The 22,055-nt window shown below is 44.8% G+C and overlaps 2 protein-coding genes across 48 annotated transcripts in view; one reads left to right on the top strand and one right to left on the bottom strand.

The window, feature by feature from the left end:
* Nucleotides 1-22,055, bottom strand: part of CRB2 (crumbs cell polarity complex component 2) — a 147,053-nt gene that overhangs the window by 54,162 nt on the left and 70,836 nt on the right. For 9 of the 12 annotated variants that reach the window (XR_014574384.1, XM_083806937.1, XM_083806944.1 and 6 more), the window contains one exon: nucleotides 12,571-12,760. Coding sequence is in view for 11 of the 12 variants with exons in the window: in XM_083806937.1 (XP_083663063.1) it covers nucleotides 12,571-12,760 (190 nt within the window). In the remaining variant the exon portion in view is untranslated. Of the gene's footprint in view, nucleotides 1-12,570; nucleotides 12,761-12,865; nucleotides 12,878-12,992; nucleotides 13,120-13,295; nucleotides 13,426-22,055 lie in introns of those variants that run through there. The other 3 variants (XM_083806938.1, XM_083806948.1, XM_083806939.1) reach the window with 3 other exon arrangements.
* The window catches only part of STRBP (spermatid perinuclear RNA binding protein), a 66,648-nt gene continuing 57,736 nt past the window's right edge, over nucleotides 13,144-22,055 (top strand). For 31 of the 36 annotated variants that reach the window (XR_014574386.1, XR_014574387.1, XR_014574388.1 and 28 more), the window contains exon 1: nucleotides 13,633-13,776. The gene's annotated coding sequence lies outside the window, so the exon portion shown is untranslated. The other 5 variants (XM_083806971.1, XM_083806974.1, XM_083806969.1 and 2 more) reach the window with 4 other exon arrangements.

Here is a 22,055-nt window from a genome sequence, read left to right as displayed (position 1 = left end):
TTTACACTTCAAGTGGAAAAAAAGTTAGGGCTTTTTCCTAGCTTTGAAAATGCTATACTTCGGACGGTCCCCACTTCTTCAACATTCGACAGGAAAAGGCAAAGCAAAGCACAGACACGGCAAGCACCATCACTGTCTTACCAAGTAATTTAAATACACACGAGTAAGTGTTGCCTTATAGTCCTTTAATTATGCATTGCATCTGAATTATGTATTGAACAGAGGGCACACAGGAATTCTGGTGGAAAAAAACATCCCTGTGCAGCAATGTCTCCTCACCCAGGGTAAGACAGGAACGTGCCCTACTGCGGGATTGCTCTGGCTGACCGGGGTGCTGCCACTCCCAGGGACAATCTACATACCTGTTCTCACTGCAAGAAATTGACTGCAGCCCTCTCAGAAGAAAACACTTACATTGCTGGTGAGCAAAAACCTCCTCCTATATCCTGCTGTACTCTTATTTAGCCCAAATTCTGTTCAAGAATAACGTAACACATAAGCACTTTACACCTATAAGCCTGCAAGGCCTAACCTGTTCACCATGCTAACAGCCTCTCTACTGTAGATGCGAACTGTTTAAATACAGAATATACATCATGCTTTTCACATCAGACAGTGGTTTTACAACGTATGCCAAACCCCAGAACCGTTCAGATTATTTTGGTACTTGATCTAATCAGTAGTTTTACTATTCTGTTGAAAAGCATGACTGCTCTTGCTATTCTAATTCAATATTTACATCTCTGCCATTTTCTGTGAAGGACAGAAATGAATCAGCTCTCATAACGTTCATATAATCTAGTTCTACTGTCACGTGGAAACAAAAGTCTTTTTCTTTCCCAGTGTTGTCATGTTAGCATTACACACACAGTGGTGATAACACCTACATTAATCACTGTATCAAGTTCTCCCTAGAATGAATCTGTAAGGACCGTATACATACACAAATGCTCCATTTAGCATAAGGACTCCCATCTCTGTTCTATCCTTAATCCCCTACCCTTCTTTCCATTTCTTCTGTTTTTCATATTAAACATATAGTTGTAAGATTTACATAAATTAAGACTGTTTACAGAAGTGGTAATAGATAAATGATTAACCCTCTGAGACAGTTTTACAGGTTGATCTCTCCTCGTCCATTTCAACAATCAGACATCAGCCAGAACCATTCTCCCCACCCTGCTGCCTCTCCAGATTAGGCCTGTACCTTGCGCTGGGCAAAATACCAAACACTGCTCCCCCAAAACAAGTTTGAAGCAGAAAACAGCAGCTGTCAGCTTCAGACACGGAGTCAGACATGCAGGCTGGTCTTTGTTTTGTGCTGAGAAAAACTTCTGAAACTTCAGGTCTACTTTTGCTTAAAGAATCTGCTTTTGTCTTCTCCTTAGCACGATGCCCTTCTTCCCTTGAAACCATGGCAGTGCTGGCAGGCTGAGCAGCGCAGCCCTGCTGCCAGACCTCCTCTGGCTGGGGCCAATGCTGGGCAGTGATACCCAGCTGCCACTTGGTGGCAGAGGTTAGATACCATCACTACATTCCTGGTTCCCAAGAATGCATCGTGCATGCTTATTCTCTGCTCAAGGTGACTCTCATGATAATTTCTTGCCGCCGCATTAATTACTATCCATATTTATAGACAAATTAAAGATTCAAACAAACATTTATTCAATTTATCACTTCGAGTTGTAGTAGAATAAACCGTATTAGCTCAGGGGTTCATGGTAATTTAACACATCCATTTTCTGCCTCCTCTCTGCGGCAGCACGTCTCACATGAGTGAAAACATCAAACAGCAGCAGCTATCTTTGTAAAAGAAAGAGCATAAGAAGTTCTGAACCACCAAACTGTTTGCTGCAAGTCACAATGAACAGAAAATGGATTTCCTGCAGTTATGAAATTAAGCTTGTTCCACACCCTCCTCCAAAAACATCGTGTCTAATCTTTAAGTCTTTAGCAGATAATTCAATTACTACTTTACTGAGAGCAACTGTAAGCACGGTGTGTGTTCCTAACCATGACTTCTTGCACAACGTGAATAAACAATATTCTACAACCAGACGCTGCTGCCTGCTTCATGAGACCTAACTTATCATTCCACTTCCGAGGAATATATATATATAATATATATAATATAATAATATATATATTATATATATGCTGCAAAAATTTTTGATTCTACGGCCACAACCTTCTTTCCCCTGAGAGGAGCAACCCCATGACTTCAGTGGCTTTGCCCAACAGGGGAGGAAGGGAGCGGGCCAAGGGACCTACCTGAATTTACATGACATTTCCCTTTCTGCATCTGTGTTTTCCCCTTTTTGTTTCAGAATCTTTTTGAAACCATCACAACACTGTGAAACTCATAAATGCACACAGCGATAACTATCCACCTGATCTATAAGTGAAGGGGATCAGACAACGTTTGCAGGACTTTACAGACAGACCAAGCTGACCACTGAGCTGAGTTTATGCCTAACTTTGGCCACAGGACTTTCTGCTCCCTTTACTCCTCTCTACCCCAGTCTTGCACTCCACAACAATTCCAACGGCAGTCAGAGACAGTTACACACACGGTTCCAGAACATCCCTGCTGACATGCTGCAAGCCAGAACGCTTCCAACTGGACTGTATTTAGTGGAGTAGGATTAAGAAAAAGGCTCTTTAAGGCCAAGTCACTTTTGTCAACTGTTTTTTTTTTCTTCTGACAGGAATCTTTGTACAGATTGTACAAGTTGAAGTTCAGGACAGAGTTTATAAACCACAGGCATTTAACCTCAGAAATAAATAACTCAGCCTCCTGAATAATGATAATTTCACCTAACCATAGCTGTTACTGTTTGTTTAGTCCACACAAACAAACTCTGATCTAGAAACACTGACATAATTAAAGATCATCTCAGTATAAACCATTTCATAAAACTTTAATTAAACTTCATCTAGCTGACTTACCAGGTTAGCCAAGCTGGCTCTGTGTATACCAGCTGCACTTCATCAAATAGGAGTGCTCTATTTACAAAGTATGCATTAATCCAAATATTCGGGGCCTCTCTGACACACTAAATGATCGCTGAGAAAGGGAGCATGAAAACATCAAGATGTTTTGATACTGGTAACTTTCAGGCTCTAGAATAATTATTGCTGCTACTGAAGATGTGTTAGCTTTCCATCTACAAATAAATATGAGTTAAAATTCAGAGCAGACTAACTGTGTACACGTAAGAGAGAAACCAACTATTCTGCATAATTCTCAGATTCACAACAGGAGTAGTTGCTGCAGGGGTCAAACATGCTATCTACCAAACTTCCACTAATTCAAAACTATGTCACCTGGAATATTATTTTTACATCCATTACACCAGTATCTTCCAAATCTAAGTCACAGCTGTCAAAATGGTGAAATCTCCATTTGCCTCTTCTTTAAGCATAGGTGGGGAGCTGGCATAACTGGTGTCCCTGTATTACACCTAGCCCTACTTAGAATTGAGTTTTCCAACCCATACGTCAACACCTCTCTCCAGAAACACCTATCTCCCACTCAACCAAATAGCTTTTCCAGTCTCTGCTACACCCCTCATAAAATCCCTTCTAACACAGCACACCTTCATTCTGCCCCGAGTATTCCAGGCTCGCAGTGCAGTTTGGACTATTTCCCTTCCTCAAACCTTGTGGATTCTTCTGCCTTTCATGTACTTAAGCACTGATGTTTCACTAATGCATCTTTTGATTTGCATTTCTCCCATGTTTTTGCTAGACCAGACACATGCAGCATGCTATGCAGCTTTAAAAAAAGCATGTAAATCTCCTTAGAATGGCTCAACAGCATAACAGACCATATGTGGCCCTGGTACACGGGCCATGCTCATTGTACTGCTACCTGCTGAGCACAGCCGCCAGCATTCAGAGCACTATAAAAAGGGCATTACTGTAACGGTGACAAAGACAGTGAGCACTACTTGTACAGCGTCTAAATGAGCCATACAGGCTGGCATTTGGAGACTGGCAGTTCAGGTATTTTGTTTTTTAACCAGATTTCTATCACCATTCAAACAATAAAATGCCTGAATGAATCAGTTTTATTCCTGAGGAAGCAGTCTATGATTTCAAGCCCTTTTGCAGAAAGCACACCTGGGTGCTTCTGAAGACCAGCATGATGACAAGCCTTCTGCACGGAAAACTGGAGAAGATCAAACTGTACTTGCTTAGAAATCATTCTACCTTTACAGGATTTGAACTATACTTAGACTGCTGATGCCCTGTTAGAATGGAGACAGAAGCAGAGTTACAGAGAGAACAGGACAGCTTTCAGGGGAGGGCATCACTCACAAACCGAAGAAACAGCTCAAAACGGGCAAACTGCTGGTACTGGTTCTTTCCAAGTTTTAGACTACTGCAAGATTACATTTATATGTAGGATCTTCGATTATATTTATAAATAAATATTTATAGTATATATATATATTTAAAAAAACAGCCCGTGTTATGTACTTCTACTCTTTCCCTTTAAATTTTCCACAGGACGTTGGTTTTTTTAGCTGCCAATTCTGTGACCTTGCTGGAAGTCACCAAGCCAGAGATCAATTAGTGAGTACAGAATAGAGAAGCAGCATTGACTGCATTCTGCCTGTCCCTTGGGAAGAACAGCTATGCTTCAGGGTAAAAGCAGCACAAACCTGGAAGATTGTTATCCAGTGGGAGTGCTGATACTCAGGCTGGTTACTAACTGCAGGATGCAAAATGGAGGATGGAAAGGATACAGGAAAATAATCTCCTCTTTCCTTTGTCTTCCCCGTTTACAATTTTCCAGTAATTTAAAAATGGTTTAGTTTTACATACAGCGAATCCTTGTTCCACTAAATATCTACAACAAATACACCATGCTGGTTTCAAGCTATGAGTGTTTGTTAGTGCCCCATAGGAAATTATCCTTTAAAAGCATTTTCTGCTTTTCACACATCTCACTTAATCACTTAGCAAATTTGTGAGAAGTTAGCCTGTAAAGATTAATTGTGAATATGCAAAAAGAAATTAAAAGAAACCTTTACTGAATCTCAGAAAAGTTTTCCTGGGTTTTATTAGCAAAGGAAGAGTAACATTATCAGTAACATTTAAGCATGATTGAAATTGCTAAGAAGATTCAACTGTGGACTGTCCTATAGCTGTATTCCCAGTATTACACGAACTCCAGCTCTTTAGTATTTAAATCAGTACATAAATATTTCACACAGAACTTAGCCTGCGATAAGCCACTTGCCTTGTTACTACAACGTTACAGCAGTCTGTCAGCTTGCCTTAATTTGCAGGCAACTATCATGCGATTTGTGTGATCCACTGTTCTGTGCAGCCCCTCAGAAGGAACCTGAGAGATCAATAGCCCTTAAATAAGTAATCAGATGAGCTAAAATCATTTAGGTTATCAAATAGCAAGTGTGATGAATAAAAACCCATAGCTCCATGAACATCTGTGTACAATATGATTTTTACATTCATTTGTTGAGTTAAATGATAGGAAGGCTGCCCACCGAAGTGTAAGAGGCAGAATTGCTAAACAGTATCCAGAACAGGAAAAAAAATAGGATAACACCACATACCTACATCAAAGCTACTTGGTACGTTAATCGGAGAAAAAAAAGAAACAAGATATAACAAAAGCCTTCATCCTCCCACTCTATTGGAAGACAATCTGAAATTGAGGACTTGGAATCTAATCACAGAATGGGTTGGGCTGGAAGGGACCTTTAAAGCCCATCTGGTTCCACCTCCCGCCAGCCCAGGCCGCCCCCAGCCCGGCCGTGAGCCCTGCCGGGGACGGGGCACCCCCAGCTCCTCGGGGCAAACCTGAGCCATGGAGCAAAGACAACACGCAGCATGAGGCACGTCTACACTCACAGATGTGCTGCACTAACAATGAGAAAAGGAATGTAAAATACACTCTAGTGAAAATACAGCAGCATAGCTGCTTGGATGTCTCAGGTTTGATCTATTTTACAGCACCTACCCTACTCCAGCATGTTACCCTGTCATCCCTAGCGGAGGTACCTGCCCCACTGCCTTACCCCCTTACAGAGACGGCTTGTCTGACTTTAAAATCCTTTACTGTCTTCCCTCAAGGAGGCCTCCAACCTGCAGTTTCTTCAGCCTCAGCAGGGAAATTGGTCTTCTACATTTTTAAACATTTCATTCACTTATTTCCACATCCTTACACAGTAACTCCACCTTCCACATCTATACAGGCTCCTGCTTCCTCAAAATGTCTTAGAAGAAGAAAAAGTTTCCTTCCCATATCTGGTTGGAAGACTCTAAATTACAGCTGATTAGTCTGCTGAGACTAATGACTTAACTTGACCACTTCAGGCTTGCATTTGGGCAGGTAAACCCTGGGAGCTTCTTTCCTGCTGTGTGATCGTCACGGGGGTATCTGCTCTACCAAACACTTTGGGCTGCCCCGAGGATCATCTTTACAGACTGGGCTCAACTTTCCCTTAATGGGGAAATCTGATACACTTCAAAATTGATGGTCAGCATTTCAACCTACATAACTCATATGACGCAGACACACAAATCTTTCTGCGGCTCCAGCAGCACACACAACTCGTTCGCTAGTAAAGGCTTACGGAAAGCTCCAGCTACCGCATACTCTACATCTAGACAACATCTTGGCATATCAATCAAAGTTTACGAAATTTTGAGGTAGACACCTAATGTTTGGAAGATGACCCGTATCTGTTGCAGATCTCTCTCCATTTATCACTTTATATGACAATACCAGGTAGTTAAGCAGCAGCATTCCGGGTAAATATTCTCAAATATTGACAGGCTGCTTCTAGTTTATACAACACAAAGAACACATCAAAATATCATGGAAAAGGTAAAACATTACAAAGTATGTCTTCTCCTGTGATTCTGGATAGAGGGAGATACATACATATATATATGGATGTATATATCTCAGTATTCATTTCTCAGATCTAGGTTTTGGTGTACAAGACCACATCTGTTTGCTCCGGAAGTTCCACTGCTCAAAGATGAATAAACATCAGAAACTGCTCTGTCCCCATGCTGAGCTCCTGGATTTGGATAGCACTGCATTCAGGAAATACTCACACCAGCCTCAGCAAGGCCAGGATTTTATGCCAAGGGTACAGCCTGTGAACATTTTCCAAATGCTATTGAATTCTTGTTGTAGTCTCACAAATTTTTTAATGATGTTGTAAAACTACTGCATTATAACTGCAGTTCTCATTACAGCAAGACTTTTAGAGCAGACTTCTGAGCGTGGTTCAAAGCTTTTTATTTTTGTCTGACTACTCTTATTCCTAAGAATTCTCCACTTTCTGTTGATGAAAATGAATCTTGGTAAAAGCTTTTTTCCTCTGCTTTGTTTTTTATTATGACTGTATTGCCAGCTGCACTCACACAACTCTGACTCCAGCTCTAGGCTTCAGGGTCATTGATGGACACTCAGCTATTGCTTTCATCAAAAAATACAGACTGCTATAGACAAAAACAGATATGGGGAGAAGAAAACATGCAGTCACAAAACAAAGGAGAAAAAAAAAGCGGCACTGAAAACAAAAACCTTTTGTACCAGAAACAGATTGAAAACGGAAAGAAAATTAGCATTTACGAATGAAAAAGCCTATTCACTGTTGACGTTACATACAACACCCGCGGAGATGGAAGCTGGGTTTATTTTTGATAGCAATACAAACATTAAAGATAAGCCACAAGCATTTAGAAAAATATGAGCGCAGTAGAAAGGCTCATGTGATGATAGATATTTTGCTTTTAATCTTGACCTGGAAAACCTCTTGTGTGACAGGGTCTCTTTACAGGGGAGGCACAGTCCTGCCCGGTTACTCTGACTTAGTGATAAAAAGGCCACCCAAGTCATTGCTACTTTGGGATGATGGCAGGTTTTCTGTCCTAAACTTCAAAGATAAAGGAAAACAAAAACAAAAATAATGCAATATATCAAACTAGGGACCTGCACTGAACTCCTGTCTTCCTTCCTCTTGTCCAATCGCATTCTTCCCTGAAGGTCATTACCCTGACAACTGTATAACCATTTATCTAGAAAGACACAAATTTTCCTCCACATGTACTTGAAAATATTCATCTGCACACACGACAGGTGAAAGCACTTCCTTTCATGATAAAAGACAAATGTTAGAAGTCAGATCATGTATTAACACCCCCTTTCCCAACGCAGAGATATTAAGGATCAGGAGACTTCAGATGATCACTTAGGGCCTCACCTTTATCAGAAATTTCAATCAAATGCTCATTTAAGGATGGCAATACTGTTTGTTTCCAGCACTTCCTACTACATAAGGCATGCTCTGCAGCTCAGATCAACGCTCCCGTGTGGTGTGGCGCTGTGGCTCTGGAAGTGGCAGCAGGAGACACCGCTTGGAGGACACTTGTGAGCTTGGCCACTCCTCCCATGGCCTGCCCTCTGTTTTCCCCTCAAGGTCCACAGTTGTCGTATGAGTGATGTCAAACACCAGGAACTACTGCTGCTTCTCCTTGCCTCTCAGTAGGGGCTGACATCATACTATCGGCCAGAATTTGATAAGTTCTACCAACTTGCAGAAACACTTTGAGACAAGAATTAAAATTACTTATTTTTTTTTGACCTATGTTCACATGTGACCACATACGCAAGTGATAAGCAATATTGCAACAGTCCTTCCAAAGAGTTCTCTTTCCCCTCTTGGGGGGCACTACAGGTATTTCAAGAAAAGTATTAAGTTAACTACATAGTTTTAATTTCTCAGGAAACACTCCTGGAATACCTGCCACAACAAAATAACCTCGGCAGAAAACACGTCTGCATATGCACACTCAGTTTTAAAGCCAGCTGTTCACTGCTCTGCGTTTTGTCATGACCACCAGTGGAAAAGTTGGAATTACAGGTTCAGCAGCTGCCGAGGGGTGGTGAGGACACAGGGGGACTGAAGGCAGCACAGCCCACGGAACCAGCTAGATGTCGGGATGCCCAAGACTAGCTACACCGTGCTGCGTCCTAAACAGCATCTATAAAGACAAGATTAAAGCACCTTTGGTTCCAAACAGTTCAGGAAGCTGCTGATGTGCAGGTTCACTACAGACAACTTCACCTGGGCTGGTTCAAGCCAAACAAAGGAGTAAGGAATGCAGTGATGGGGCCAGACCAAAGGGACTGACATGCCGAGTGCTGGTACAGCGTACAGAAATTCACTTGCTAATAGGAGGAACACTGCAGCACAACGCTCTGCATAGCTAAGACATCAAACAAAAACGTGGAGTTGGAAGATTAACAGGTAGAGTAGCACAGACTGGAATACGCACTTTTTTGTTTTAACCTAGACCTTTGTTGTTTTTAATAATTGATACAAAATAGCAAATGACTCACTAATTGCACTTCTAAATTGTAACCCAACCTGGAATCAATCACACATGGCATAGCTTCTGTTCTTATTTGAAGCTAAATCCACCTCAGTGCATGCAGTAGTCTCTAATAATTGCATTAGTCATAACCTGAAAGTGTTTCCCACTTATTTGGTTCCAGTTCTGCTTGCTTTTCAGGCTGATCCTCATCCCTATCACTAAAAAGATCTCTGAAATGTTACCCCACAGAGCCTGCTCTGGGACCTGAAGAGCACTGTGGCACATTTCACTGTATGATTTCTCCCCTCAGTGTCTAATTTTCCTCCAGTATAATTTTATCTCCTTTGCTTCCAGTCCAAAGTCAAACAACTATCGTTCAGGATTGCACAAGATACTAGCGAGTAACCTGTCAAACTCTTAGTAATGACTTAGGTACACAAAGAACTGCCAGATTCACACGTACCGTCATTTGTTTTGCAGCACAGATTTGAGATTTTTAAGTACCCTCTACCCCCAAAAGTCATCTGTTTGATGCTCTCCCTTCTTCTGAGATGTTGATTTTTCCCTTCCTGCACTCCAGACCACTCCCACAAATTGACTACACAGGTATTGAGCTTTCGATTTTAGCGCAGATTTGCACAAATATTGGTTTTAATATCTGCACAGTTGCCCTACAAAGATAGGGACTTTTTTTTATATGTTTACCTTTCAAGACTACAGCTTCAATCCACCCTCCATCTACTTTATGCTGCTTAAATTATAACCCTTTAACCTTCACCTTCTGCTCTTTTTTTTTTGTTTCCTGTAGAAGCCAGATGACATCATGACTTTCCACTTTGTTTCCTGTATCCTTTGGCATTCTACTTCCCTTTGTTACTTTTCTCCTTACAACCAAATACGTAAGATGTAACAATTGCTCTAGACTCTAATAATTGTTTTACATTATATGGAATTGTTTCTGACTTCATTCTTATCATTAAGGATGAGTTGCTTTGTCAAACTTCAAGATTTTCTTCAAAATACTTCGCATTTGCAAATCATCATCTTAACTTATCACCCTTCTAAATCCAAGTCTCCCGTGTGGAAAGAATTCAAACACTGCCAAACTTCAAAGCATGCAAACGGTCACATTAAATGTCATTACTCCCACTGAAATTAAAATTAAGCACATTAAATTATTTGTTTTTATAGATTAAAAAAAATGTAAAGTCATACAAGCTCATTTTCAAATTCTTTTTTTTGTTATTTTTTAGTTCTTAGAACCTTAAGAAACTAATTTCACATATATAGTTTTTTTTATGAAGATTTCTAAAATATATGCCTCAAACAGTTTTTTTTTCCAATTCAAAGTCTGTCCTCAGATACTTTTGCACAAATCCCATTAACTTTGGTACATACATCTAAAGGCAGAATTTGAAACCTGAAAAGAACTGGGTCACTGGACAATGGCAAGTCTCAAAGAGAGATTTCTTTTCTGTGTTATAACAAGAGAATGCCTCTTCCCTCAGGCACTATGTGAACATGCCCATTTGTCTGTAAACAATACCAGACACTTGAAAATTGATAGGTTACATTTCATCCTTGCTCATGTAGGATTTTTCTCTTTACTATAGCTAATAGCCATTTAGTCCTCAATGTAGCATTTGTAGCTGATGCTAGATCATCCAAATACACCGTCCCATGGGGCTGCCTCACATGATCTCAGTGCCTGGTTCATTCCAAGCTTAAAACCAGTAACTATCAACACCGTCTTGCAATGAGTTCCTCTCTTTTTCTGTCTTTTGTTTGGTTGGTTTTGGTCCCCATGAGCACGGTTGGTCATATATACCAACCCCCTCCTTTCCTCTATTTTTTATTTAATACTGGTAATAATATGTCTTTATCAGATATACAGAATGCAACATAACCACATATGAGATCTGCAAGCTGTAAAATCAGTCTTGGCATGGATATTTTTACAAGCTAATTCTATATTAAATGTCTCAGGGACATAAATAGAAAAGTTCAGTCACTTACTCAGTGTGCTCTGCATTAACACCTCAGATCTGTATGTTGTTCCGTATAACTGGTTATATTCCATTATATACTTGTCACAGTACAAAATCTACACAGCACTTCAAGTCAGACCATCCTCAGCTAGCCTGACCATTGAGGTGAAAGAAGAAATCGCTGTGCAGTACTCAGAAACAGATTGTGAGTTTCCTTTCCATACTCACTTTTCCTAGAAAGTTCAGGCTTGCAGGAATCATCTAAATCATCAGTGTCTTTCCAGAAAAAAAAACCATGTTACATACTAATGACATATACTTTGTATTTTCAAAGATAGTGTCACCCTTTGGATTTGCTTCTGCTCACAACCATGTTCCCAGTTAGAGGACAGTCTTCTGTAGTGAGCACAAAGCTTGGAATACTAACCCAGACTACGTGACTTGGGCGTGTTACCTCTGGCAAAGTGCTTCACCTAATTTTTTGTCTGTGTCTCTACAGCCTTTGTGATTCCCTCAGTTGTTTAGGGGATGCTGGGAAAATTCAAGAATACCAGATAATATTCTGGCATCCCCTTGACACCACAGCCTTGCAAAGAAGCCTACAAACTATCAGCAGTTCAGTTGGAACAAGCTAGGCCTCCCACTACATGTAAAGTTATTCATGCACGTGTGTTTTCTACTTCCACTGCAAACTGCTCTTTGGAATGAACGTTACTGCTTATCTTCAGCACTGCAGAATTCCTAAAACTACCGCCTTTTACCAAAGTTCCCTCACAGGCTGCTTTAGCACAGCATGTTGCACGTTGATTAGTTTGGCGTGGCACTCCCCAGTCAATTGCCTTTCATCCTTCCAGCCTATGCAAAATTGGTTTTGAAAAGTGTGAGAAATTATATTACATAGTACGATCGCCATGAACTAATATGTTCAAAGCTGAGCCTGAAAGGCACTTAAACTAGAAAACCTTACAGAAATTTTAAAGCACTCGTGCAAACAGTTCTGGAAACATTCGTCTCTTACATTGATCCTGGAGTGCCAAGTCTTGAGGGGAAAAAATAATATTTTTGCACAAATTATAGGTCAAATATCCTCATTTGAGGCACTCAAGTGTAATGATTTTGGCAATTTGAATGTTGAAGCAGAAGCACTGAGGTTCTTTGAAACACATGCCAACAAACAAGCAAAAATCCCAGACCCAACCTTCCCTCCTCATACCTAAAGGTTTCGGCATGCTAGCGCTGCTCTGAAGCGTCTGAAGCACATTACTTGAACTCTCTCCTTGACTTCGTATTAGTGCCCGTGGCAGATGGAGCTCTAGAACTGTCAGATGCCTGGGGCTGGAAGAATTATCATAGGGCAGCTGAAATCTAACTCGAACCAGGAACGCGTGCCTTTGTCTTGATTTCTAGAGGAGAAAGATGTAGATTACTGAACGCTGCATTGCTTGTGGTGCCCAACCTGCCTAGGCTCACCCACAGAAGTCTTGATTTTAACGGCCTCTGACACCCACTGAGGGATCCGTGTGGCGAACAACCCCCATGGTGACCCTGCTTCTCAGCCCAGCTTAGCCCACCGCTCCCTCCTGCCCTGCCGTGCACCACGGCTTACAACCACGAAGGGAAGCGCCGGGGCCTCACCTCACACCTCACCCCCGGGCCGGGCCCTGTCAGAGCCGAGCGGCCGGGCGGGGACAGGACGGGCACGGCCCCGGGGCCAGCCCCCACAGAGGCGCCCTGAGGCGGGGCTGCGGCGCCTGAGGGGCCGGGGCTCCCTGCGCACACCTGCGGCCGCCTCCGCCAGGCCCCGCCGCGCCGCTTGCGTACCCTGCGCCCGGCACGCCAGCACCTACGCCGTCGGCTACGCCATTTGCGCAACGGGAAGCCTCTCAGGTGCAGCGCCCGCCTCGGCGGCGTTACGGAGAATCCGTAAGGAACACTGACCTCTTTGAGGGGCTTTACGCAAGTGGCGTGCCGAGGTGCGGGCTCGGCCGCTCCCGCCTCGCACGGCCGCGGGAGCTCCCTGAGGCGCCGGGAGCGCTCCCCGCGGGCGGCGGCTGGGGCTGACGCGGGGTACGTGAGGGGCAGCGGCCGCAGGTAGCGAGCCGGCAGGGCCAGGCCGAGCACCTTTACGTCAGCCCCGTGAGGCTGCGCCGGGCCGCCGCGGGAAGGGAGGGGAGGAGGAGGCGGCCCGGCGGGGCTCCGCTACGCACTCTGCGCGGCGGCCCGGCATCCCTCTACGCCGGCGGCGTAAGGCTCCCTCTCAGGTGCAGGCAGGGGGCGGGCTCACGTTGCCCGGCAGCCGCAGCCTATGGGGGCGCGGGGCGCTGTCACGTGCCCGAGCCCCGCTCGCCGCTGCGGAGCCGGAGGAGCCGGACGGGGCCGGGCCGGGCCGGGGGCTGCGGCGGGGCCGGCGGCCGGCGGGGTGAGGGGGGGGGGGAGCGGGAGGGGGGGCGGACGGGGGGCCGGTGGCGGGGCGGGGGGGGCTCCCCGCTACCCTGAGGGGAGGCGGGCGCCGGGCACCGCTCCGCCCACTGCACCGGGCACTGCGGGCAGGAGGCAAGGGCAGGACGGGGGCGGCGGGGCCGTTAGGGACGGGGGGGCCGTTGGGGCCGTTAGGACCGGTGGGGTGGGGTGGGGGGGAGGTGGGGCGGGGGGGAGGTGAGGCGAGGGGAGGGGAGGGGAGGGGGGGTGATGTGAGGGAAGGGGGGGGCGGCCGCGCGCCCTGAGGGGCCGTTAGCTCGGGGGGGGGGGCTGGGGGCGGCCGGCCTGAGGGCGGCGTGGGGCCAACGGGCACCGGGAGGGCGGGGGGGGGCGGCCAGGTGCGGGGGGGGCGGCCCCGTTCCGCTCCGCCCGGCTGAGGGAGCTCGGCCTCGCCCCCCCCCCCCCCCGGTGTGTCCCCGGGGCCGGGGTCCCCCCCCAGCGCCGCAGCCCCCCGGGGTGCGGGAGGTGCCACCCGCGCCCTGCCCCGCTCTGCCCCGCTTTGGGGGTTTGGATTTTGTTGCTCTTTTTTTTTCCCCTTTCCTGGCTTCGCCCTGCACTGGGTGTTGCGGGTTGTGGAGCCGCTGCTTGGTGTGGAGGGGAGAAGTTCCGAGGGGCGGCCGGGGAGCCGCTGGAGGAGTGCCGAGGGGAGCCAAACGCGAGTTCTGTATGGGAACAGAAGTGCCCGCTGTCCGGCCAAAGGGCTCCTTGTTGATCCCACGGCCCTGAAAACGGTGCTGTGTGATCCCAGAAGGGATGGGGAAAACGTCCTGCTCCAAAGAGCCCCCGCTCCAAAGAGCCCATGCACAGAACAGAGCATTGGAAGAGCTGGTAAAATGGTGGAGTTGGGATGGGTCTGAATTTGCGTGGTGGTGTCCTACAGACCTTTCATTTTCCTTACGAGGCTGAGGATGCTTCTTACAGAAGACTTAAAATTTCTGAGCGTGGTTAAAGCGAGGAGAGACTGAAGTGGACACCGTTGTCAGGTGGTCGTAACTTGACGTAAGGTGTTTCAGATCTCCAGTTCTAAAAAGTGCTTGCACGACTGTAACGTAAATCAAAATAGCTGTGCTTACACAGCTGTGTGTCCTAGCGAGCGTCTGAAACCGGGTAAAGGCAGAAAGCTAACCTCATTTCCTTCACTCGTGCAGAATAATTTTCCGTTCTTAGAAAGAACAGGGAAGGAAGGACTCTGAGAACTTTGGTCTTACTGTATTTCGGTTTTGAAGATGTGATAACCTTTTTTTGGAGACCCAAAGGAAGCAACTGAGGAGGCACAGAGGGCCTAGTGTTTGCAGCAAGGGAGAGAAGATGGAAAAGTGCTGCCTGTGCTGGGGGAGCAGGGGGAGGCCTTGAAAATATGAGAGGGAAGGTTTTGGGGAGGGAAGGGGTAAGGCCTGTCTGTGTCTGTAGAGGTTGTATTGGTGTTTTCCTTGACGTGCGTGCTGGTTGCTTGCAGCCTCTCAGAAAGCAGACGTGTTCTCCAAGAATGTGAATAGTTCGCCTCTTAGATGGACCATCAAAAGTGTGTAAAAGATGGGTTGAGGTTATTTCCCGCCAGCCTGGAGAAGAAGAAAAAATAGAAGGCCATGTCAGCAAACGGGCTGGCTGTGACTTGTACTACATTCCTGGTCATTTTTAGGAAGTTGGACTCTGGAAGTTCTTGGCGTGTGTCATTTTGTCTCTCTGGAACTTTCCAATCATTTTCCTCAGCTTCACGTTGGCGTAGAATGAAGGGAGGAACAGGGAAAAGAGTGGGTACGGATCGCTGATGGTCAGGTTTTAATATTTTCTGTTTTCTGTTTCTCATTATCTTGTCGTTGATAGCACAAGTCTAGTGCTGTTTTCACATTCCTCGTAGAATCTTGTTCTGGCAAAGTTTCTTAGTCCTGTTTTATAAAAGGGCCATTTGCCCACACCGATCGCTGTTATTGAACTATCGACAGTATTGTCGTCTCCTCCCAAAGAGGATGCTGAGGAAGCACCAGGTCTTGCTCCCAAGGGTTCACGGGCTAAATGGAAGGTAGGAATCTAGGACTGAATTTCTTGGAACCGGAGGAAGCTTCTACCTAGAAATACCCGTGTGTTTGGGTGAGCCCCAGCTGGTGACTGGTACGAAGGCTGCTGAATCCAGCTCTGTGGCTTGTCCTAGAAGATGGAATTCCAGTTGCTTCTGGTGGCTGCTGGTGTAAAACCAATTGCAAGTGAGAAGAAATGGTAGGCAAATGGAAAGATGTAACGCAAGATGGGCCGCACGTGTGCAGATCCCTACAACAGTCTTGAGCTAGCTAAGCAATCGTATAGGAAGCCACTGGGAAGAGAGGAGCAGTGTGAGAGCAGAGGGCAAAAGGCATGCCTTCCGTAAACATCAGCGGAGAACTGAAACTCGGGTGCATATGCGGAGCTCGGGAACTGGTTTCCAGCTTGTGAGCAGAGTCCCATGGGTGTTCATTTGGTAGCAGTGATGCTTAAGGTTGCAGAGCTCTTTTCTTTTGAAGCCACTCTGTTCCTCAAAGGTCTGTGGCTGGGCAGGCATTTTTTTTGAACTGTCTCATCTAAAAAGTGAGTCCTGTTGGGGGAGGGGGGGGGAGAAAAGGAAAAAGGGGAGGGGGGAACTAGTCCAGACTGCTTCGTCTTGTGAAAAAGCCTCACTGTAGAATCATAAAAGCTGCACTTTTTCCACGTTGCTTTGGAAGCAGCTGAACTTTGTAACTTGGCATGTAAATAGAGCTCTTTGAAGAGCACGTCCATGGCTGGAAAGAAGGGAGAGGGAAATGCCCTGGCTGGTTAACAAGCTTGCGTGTGTGTAAAACGCCACCGTGAGCGTGCTCGCTGACAGACCTGTTAGAACATAAAGAAAAGTTTTCAGGGTCTTGTCCTTGGCTGTGGTGATGTGCGTAAGCATGCTGGCCGCTTCTAGGGGTGAGTATAAATACGGAGCTGCAAGAAAGCACAGGCAGTTTGAGGATTTCTATAGCTTGGGCTGGATGAGGACGAGTACCTGGAGCCACGGAGGGGAAGCATCCCCGAGAGGTGCCAGCCGTCGTGGGAGACGCTTGGAAGGTGCGCAGGCCGGGGTCCCGTCTGTGCCGTACGGGCCAGCTGGCAGCTGTTGGTGGGTTAGGGTTTAAGATAAATGTAGCCATGCCAACAGAGGACTTGAGCACAGCATTTTGATTTCTGTAACTTATTTTGTATCGAGGTCAGGGAGAGGAGGCTTTTCTGTTCTGACAACATATGCATGAGGAGCACTTGGCTGAGGCAGTGTCCTGGATTTGCTGTAAACTGAGTAATATTGGCAAGTGAAGGTGATTTTACTGCTGTATATGCAGCAGCCATGAAATTAAAGGGAAAAATCCTGCTTAAAGCAACGTGAAAATTACAGTTACAGATTTAAATGGCAGAAAAATGCAAATCTCAAACATTTCTATAGGAATCATAGTTTTACTGCGTATGTTGTACTTGCAGCGTGCGCTTGGCAAATAGAAACTTAGCACTTGATATTTAAGGATAGAGAAGCCTGTGCTGCCCTACCTGAAAATATTTGCTTCTATTTTTATTAAAAGCAATGATTAATACAAACTACAAGACAAGAGACAATATTTTTTCAGTTGTCCTTTTGCATTTCTTGGCAGTTGTATAGTTTTTCCTTCTTATGTGCGAGTCTTTCGCTGTGCAATGATGACAGAAAACACAGATAGTGGCGCATGCACTGTGTCAACTCCCAGACAGTGTTTCTATTTAGCCTTTTCAAAAACCTTTAAATTGATGTCCCTTTAAGAAAAAGCATGCACAAGAGTTGTTACAAGTGATATGAGTGAGTTAGACTTCTTGCACTTTGTATTTTTGGACTTTATTTTGTAGCTACATTACCTTACGTTTCTGGTCCTTTAACTTTAAACATCACGGAATGAAGGAGGATTTGGACCCCGCTCCATGTTGGTCTGTTGCCTTGTATTCATATTTCTTCGTTGCAATGCATATACTGACCTTTCTGTTAATTTCCTGTGCAGTATAGGAATGTAGACAAGGTGCTGGGTATAGGAGAAATGTTACAAAAAATTCAGAGTATGTGGTTTGTTCTGCTGCTACTGAAAGGTATGTAAAGCATGGTACTGGGCTGCTCCCTCCCTCCTGCTCTGCCAGCTAAAAGCAAGAATTGAGCCTAATCCTACGCGTGGATTTTCCATGCAGCCGAGCAAGGCTGCTCTGTTACTGGGCCATCTGCACATCTGCTGATTGGTTTCTCAAGTAGTAAAGACCATGGATTATTAAAACCCATGCCCTCATTGTTTTACTTAATTGAATTTTTCCATAGCTAATCAAAATTTTTCTCTTTCGTAGTAAAATGTTTTCTTAATGTGCTGGCAAACTACAGGTGTCTACAAGAGGAATAATCTTAGGGAATCCAGTTGCTACCTCAGTTTAGCAGATCTCTCAGTTTGGGAAAACTTAAGTGATCCTGCTGCACGGGTTGAATTAAAGCAGTGCTCTTATGTTGTGGCTTGGCATACTGCTTAAGAGCCTCAAGATGCTACTTGTGATTGACATAACAAAATGTAAATTATATGCTGTTTTACTAGGCTCTAATTTATCTGTCGTAAGGTTTGTGTACCAATAGTACTAAGCTCTTTTTACAGCAATGCTTCTCTTCCATTTAATATCTGCATAGGGGAATTGAATTACTCTTAATTGTATGCTTAAAAATAAAATAAAATTGGGGCATGTCTGGCTATCACAGTAAATTAAATTTTGCTGCTTCACATTCTTATTGTGCATTTACTTTAAATTGACTTTATTGAAAAATTAAATGCTTGAATAGCTGATTGGGAACACCACTCTCACTAGTGGTGGTCAAGAGATGTCACAGAACCTGGTGAAATCTTAGAAAACAAAATCCATTAAGGTTTTAGACCTTGAATTTCCCGATGTAGTTAGTGCTTCGAGAAACGAAGCAGTGACTGAAGCTGACCGTGACGTTTGACTTAAATGAACTCAGTGGTGAGGAGCTGCCACTGCCTCTCAGGCGTTCGTGTCCCGTAATAGAAGCAGAGAAGCACAAGTTGGTTTGGGAGGCCTTTACTTCTCTCCTTCCTCAGATTCCTGGGAGGGGAGACACTTTCACTAAAGGCGTTTCTTGTTTGACTTGTAATACAGCAAAGCGGAGCGTTAGCATAGTTTTAAGTGTTGGGCCCGGAGGTGTTTTTAGTGTTCTCTGAGCCACAGGTATGGTGTTACATGGGGAAATGTTTCTCCCAAGCTATTGCATTAATTCAGATGATTATAACCTTAACCAGAGTCTTCCCCTAATCATAGCTCTCAGCTGGCAGTGTCTGTCTTCCTGGAAAAGCAAAAATGGGCTCCAGGTGAGCGTGAAGCGCAGACACGGGTGCTATGCGGAGCTGGTTTGGGAACAAGGGCTGCCTGTTTCTACAAATGAGCCTTGGCAAAGCAGTCACAGACTTGAGGCCTGGGAGCAGGATTTTCATGGGCACGCAACACTGCTCATCTTGTCTAGTGAGATTTCACTGCAGAGTGCTTTATCCTAGTGGCAACAATACTATGAAACTGAAATATATATATATAGGGGGAGGATCTTTAGCTGTGGATTTTGTAAAGTCACAGAGTTAATCTTTGAGGAGGCATGAAAAATTTTGCTATTTGTTGCAGGGCACTGGCTTTTGTTATGAGGTAGCAGCCAAAACTTCGTTACCTCTCTACCTATTTAACCCTTCCAATAAGCATGCTATCTCTTGAATGTTCTCATCTTCCAAAAGCGTACATAAAATTGAGCAAGCAAAGAAGCCAGCATGCTGCACCCCACTGAATTTAGTTGCTGTTGTTGAAATGGGTGAAGCTTTTAAAATTGCTAGCTAGTATGTGCAGCACTAAAGAAGGCATTTAACTTGAATGGCTGGTCTTCTTACAGCCTGCTTAGCAAGACCCCGAATGGTTGTACTGAACACATCACCTGGACATTGGATGGAAGTCTACAGTTAAGGCTTTACAAGTCCATTTCAAAAAACAAATTACAGCTTGTACTAAAAAGAAAAAAAGCATTTAATTTCTCTGTGGTAGGAGATTCGGCTGTCCAGAGCTGCTGGGTCTGTGTTTCTGTTCTAGTGTGTGGCGTGGTGATAAAGGGTCCCACCGGGCAACCTTATGGAGATAAGATGAATAGAATTGGGTTGGGGATGTTTTTCCTAACCCTAGAAACAAATAATGTGTTATCAGTTGATCTGAAAGTGCTGACTAATGTGTGTTAACATTTAATCAATTTGGAGCTGAGCTGAAGGGCCAGCTGTTTATGTTGTTGATGACCCGGTCCTAGGCCTGGCCCAGAGCTGGGCAGAGGGCAGCACGCCGTGGTGCCGCACTGCGCCGTGCTGGCCTGGGGCGCTGGCTGTGCCAGCTGTGCTGGGCAGAAGCCGTGCATTGTTCCCACAGGCATGTACCTGGTGCTGAACCTGGGTGAAGACACAGAATCTGCAGTATGAAAATAAGGGAAGTTAATCATTTATTGCCATCTTTGATACTTCTGTGCTGTTGGAGGGGCAGGTCTTTGCGTATGGAAACCTTGCTGTTTCTCTGGCTTTGGGGTGCCGTGGTTTGCTCTCTGACCCTCCCCAGGCTCAGCACTTTGCTGCTTTCTCTATCAACTTGGCTTAATTTGTGTATGTGTAATGTGGTGATTTTGAATGAAAATAAATGGAAAGGACTCTGGAATAGGAGGGGGTTTGTAGGTGTACAGCATGTCTGCAGGGAGCTTGGTGCCAGATAGTACAAGACCACGCTTAGCCTCAGTTCTAGGCTTCTGCAGTCCCTTTCCCGAGCAATAGGTGCCGTGAGAGCTGGAGTTTCCTTGGTTTTTGCTTTTCTTTAAGCAAGCTAGCCTGAAGTCCTACCTGAGCTAGTGGCTAGATTCTGACTAAGTGAAGGAGCTTGAGCTCATCTTAGTTGCCTCAGAAAGACTTGTGACATTGCTGAACTCAGGAATGAGATCTCGGATGTAATCTTGGATATGTGCTGGAGCTGCTTGGTAAGTGCTCGTGGTACAGGCTTAGAGAATTTGGCTATCTGCTCCTCTTCCACTTCCAATCCTACTCTTACTCCCTTTACGCTGATAGCTGGTTTAGGTTAACAGATGATGAGAGGAAAACAAGTGCCCAACAACTGATTTCTCCTCACCACCTGCTCTGTAGAGGAACCCATTTCTCAGGTCAGATCCTCAGAGTGATTGTCATCTCTTTCGGAGCAGCTATTTAATGTCCTAAAGCTTCATGATCTCTCGATGTTTCGATAATTGGACTTAACAAATACATTAGGGCTTCTTTGGTTACCCAGTCATGCTGTCCAAGTATTTAATCCTATAGAGACTTAATTTGTTCCTTCAAAGTGATCAGCTATGCCATTTGGATGACCTTAAAGATGGGTAGCTGCATTGCTGCAGATGTACCACTTGTTATGTATGGAACAGGGGCTGTTGTGTTGGGTGCAGAACACTCAAGCCCAGGAGAATTGCGAGTGTTCTTTCTCCAACTGGACACTGATAAAAAAAAATCTTCAGAACCAGGCACAGAGCGGCACTGATCTGGTGAAGAAGTCTGGTGATTAAACTGAAAGTATTGATTATGGGAGCATTTGGCTCCTTTTCAGGTTCTGCTGTGGATTTACCACATGATTTCATTTCTTCATGTCTCAGGTTCCCCTTTAAAGACCTGAAATGTTTCCCTCTGTCACAAAAACTGTTAGTTTGAAACCACTAATATATGTACTTGGGTAAATATGGTGACAAGTGTTCTAGAAAAGCCAGAAAGAAAAGCAAACACTGAGAAGGGGGGTTGGAGACAAGGCTGATAACTTCTCCGCTTCTGGTGGGTGAGGGTGAAATTGGCGGCTGCCAAAAATATGAGCTCAGACAAGTCGCTTGTTCTGCTCGGAGCCCACATCTGCACACACCTCCCCATCTCCACAGATGGCCAGGAGGCTGAAAAGAGAACACAGTTGTCTAAATTTGTGTAAGAGAAAAGAATCATGACTCCCACCTTGAAGGCGAATAAGAACCTCCTTTAACTGCAGTATTTTTGACAATTTAAAAAGTTTGGTTGAATTTTCAGTCCTAGCAAATTACGTGAAACCTGAGGCTGTTGTAACTTCCAAATAAATAATTTTCACACTGCTTCGTGTTAAAAGGTGGTTGGCTGGAACTGGACTCTATTCCTG

Source organism: Anser anser (assembly GCF_964211835.1).
Source record: "Anser anser genome assembly, chromosome: 21".
NCBI classification, from domain to species: Eukaryota; Metazoa; Chordata; class Aves; order Anseriformes; family Anatidae; genus Anser; species Anser anser.
Note: the sequence above shows the minus strand (reverse complement) of the source record. Positions and strands in the feature narration are given on the sequence as shown.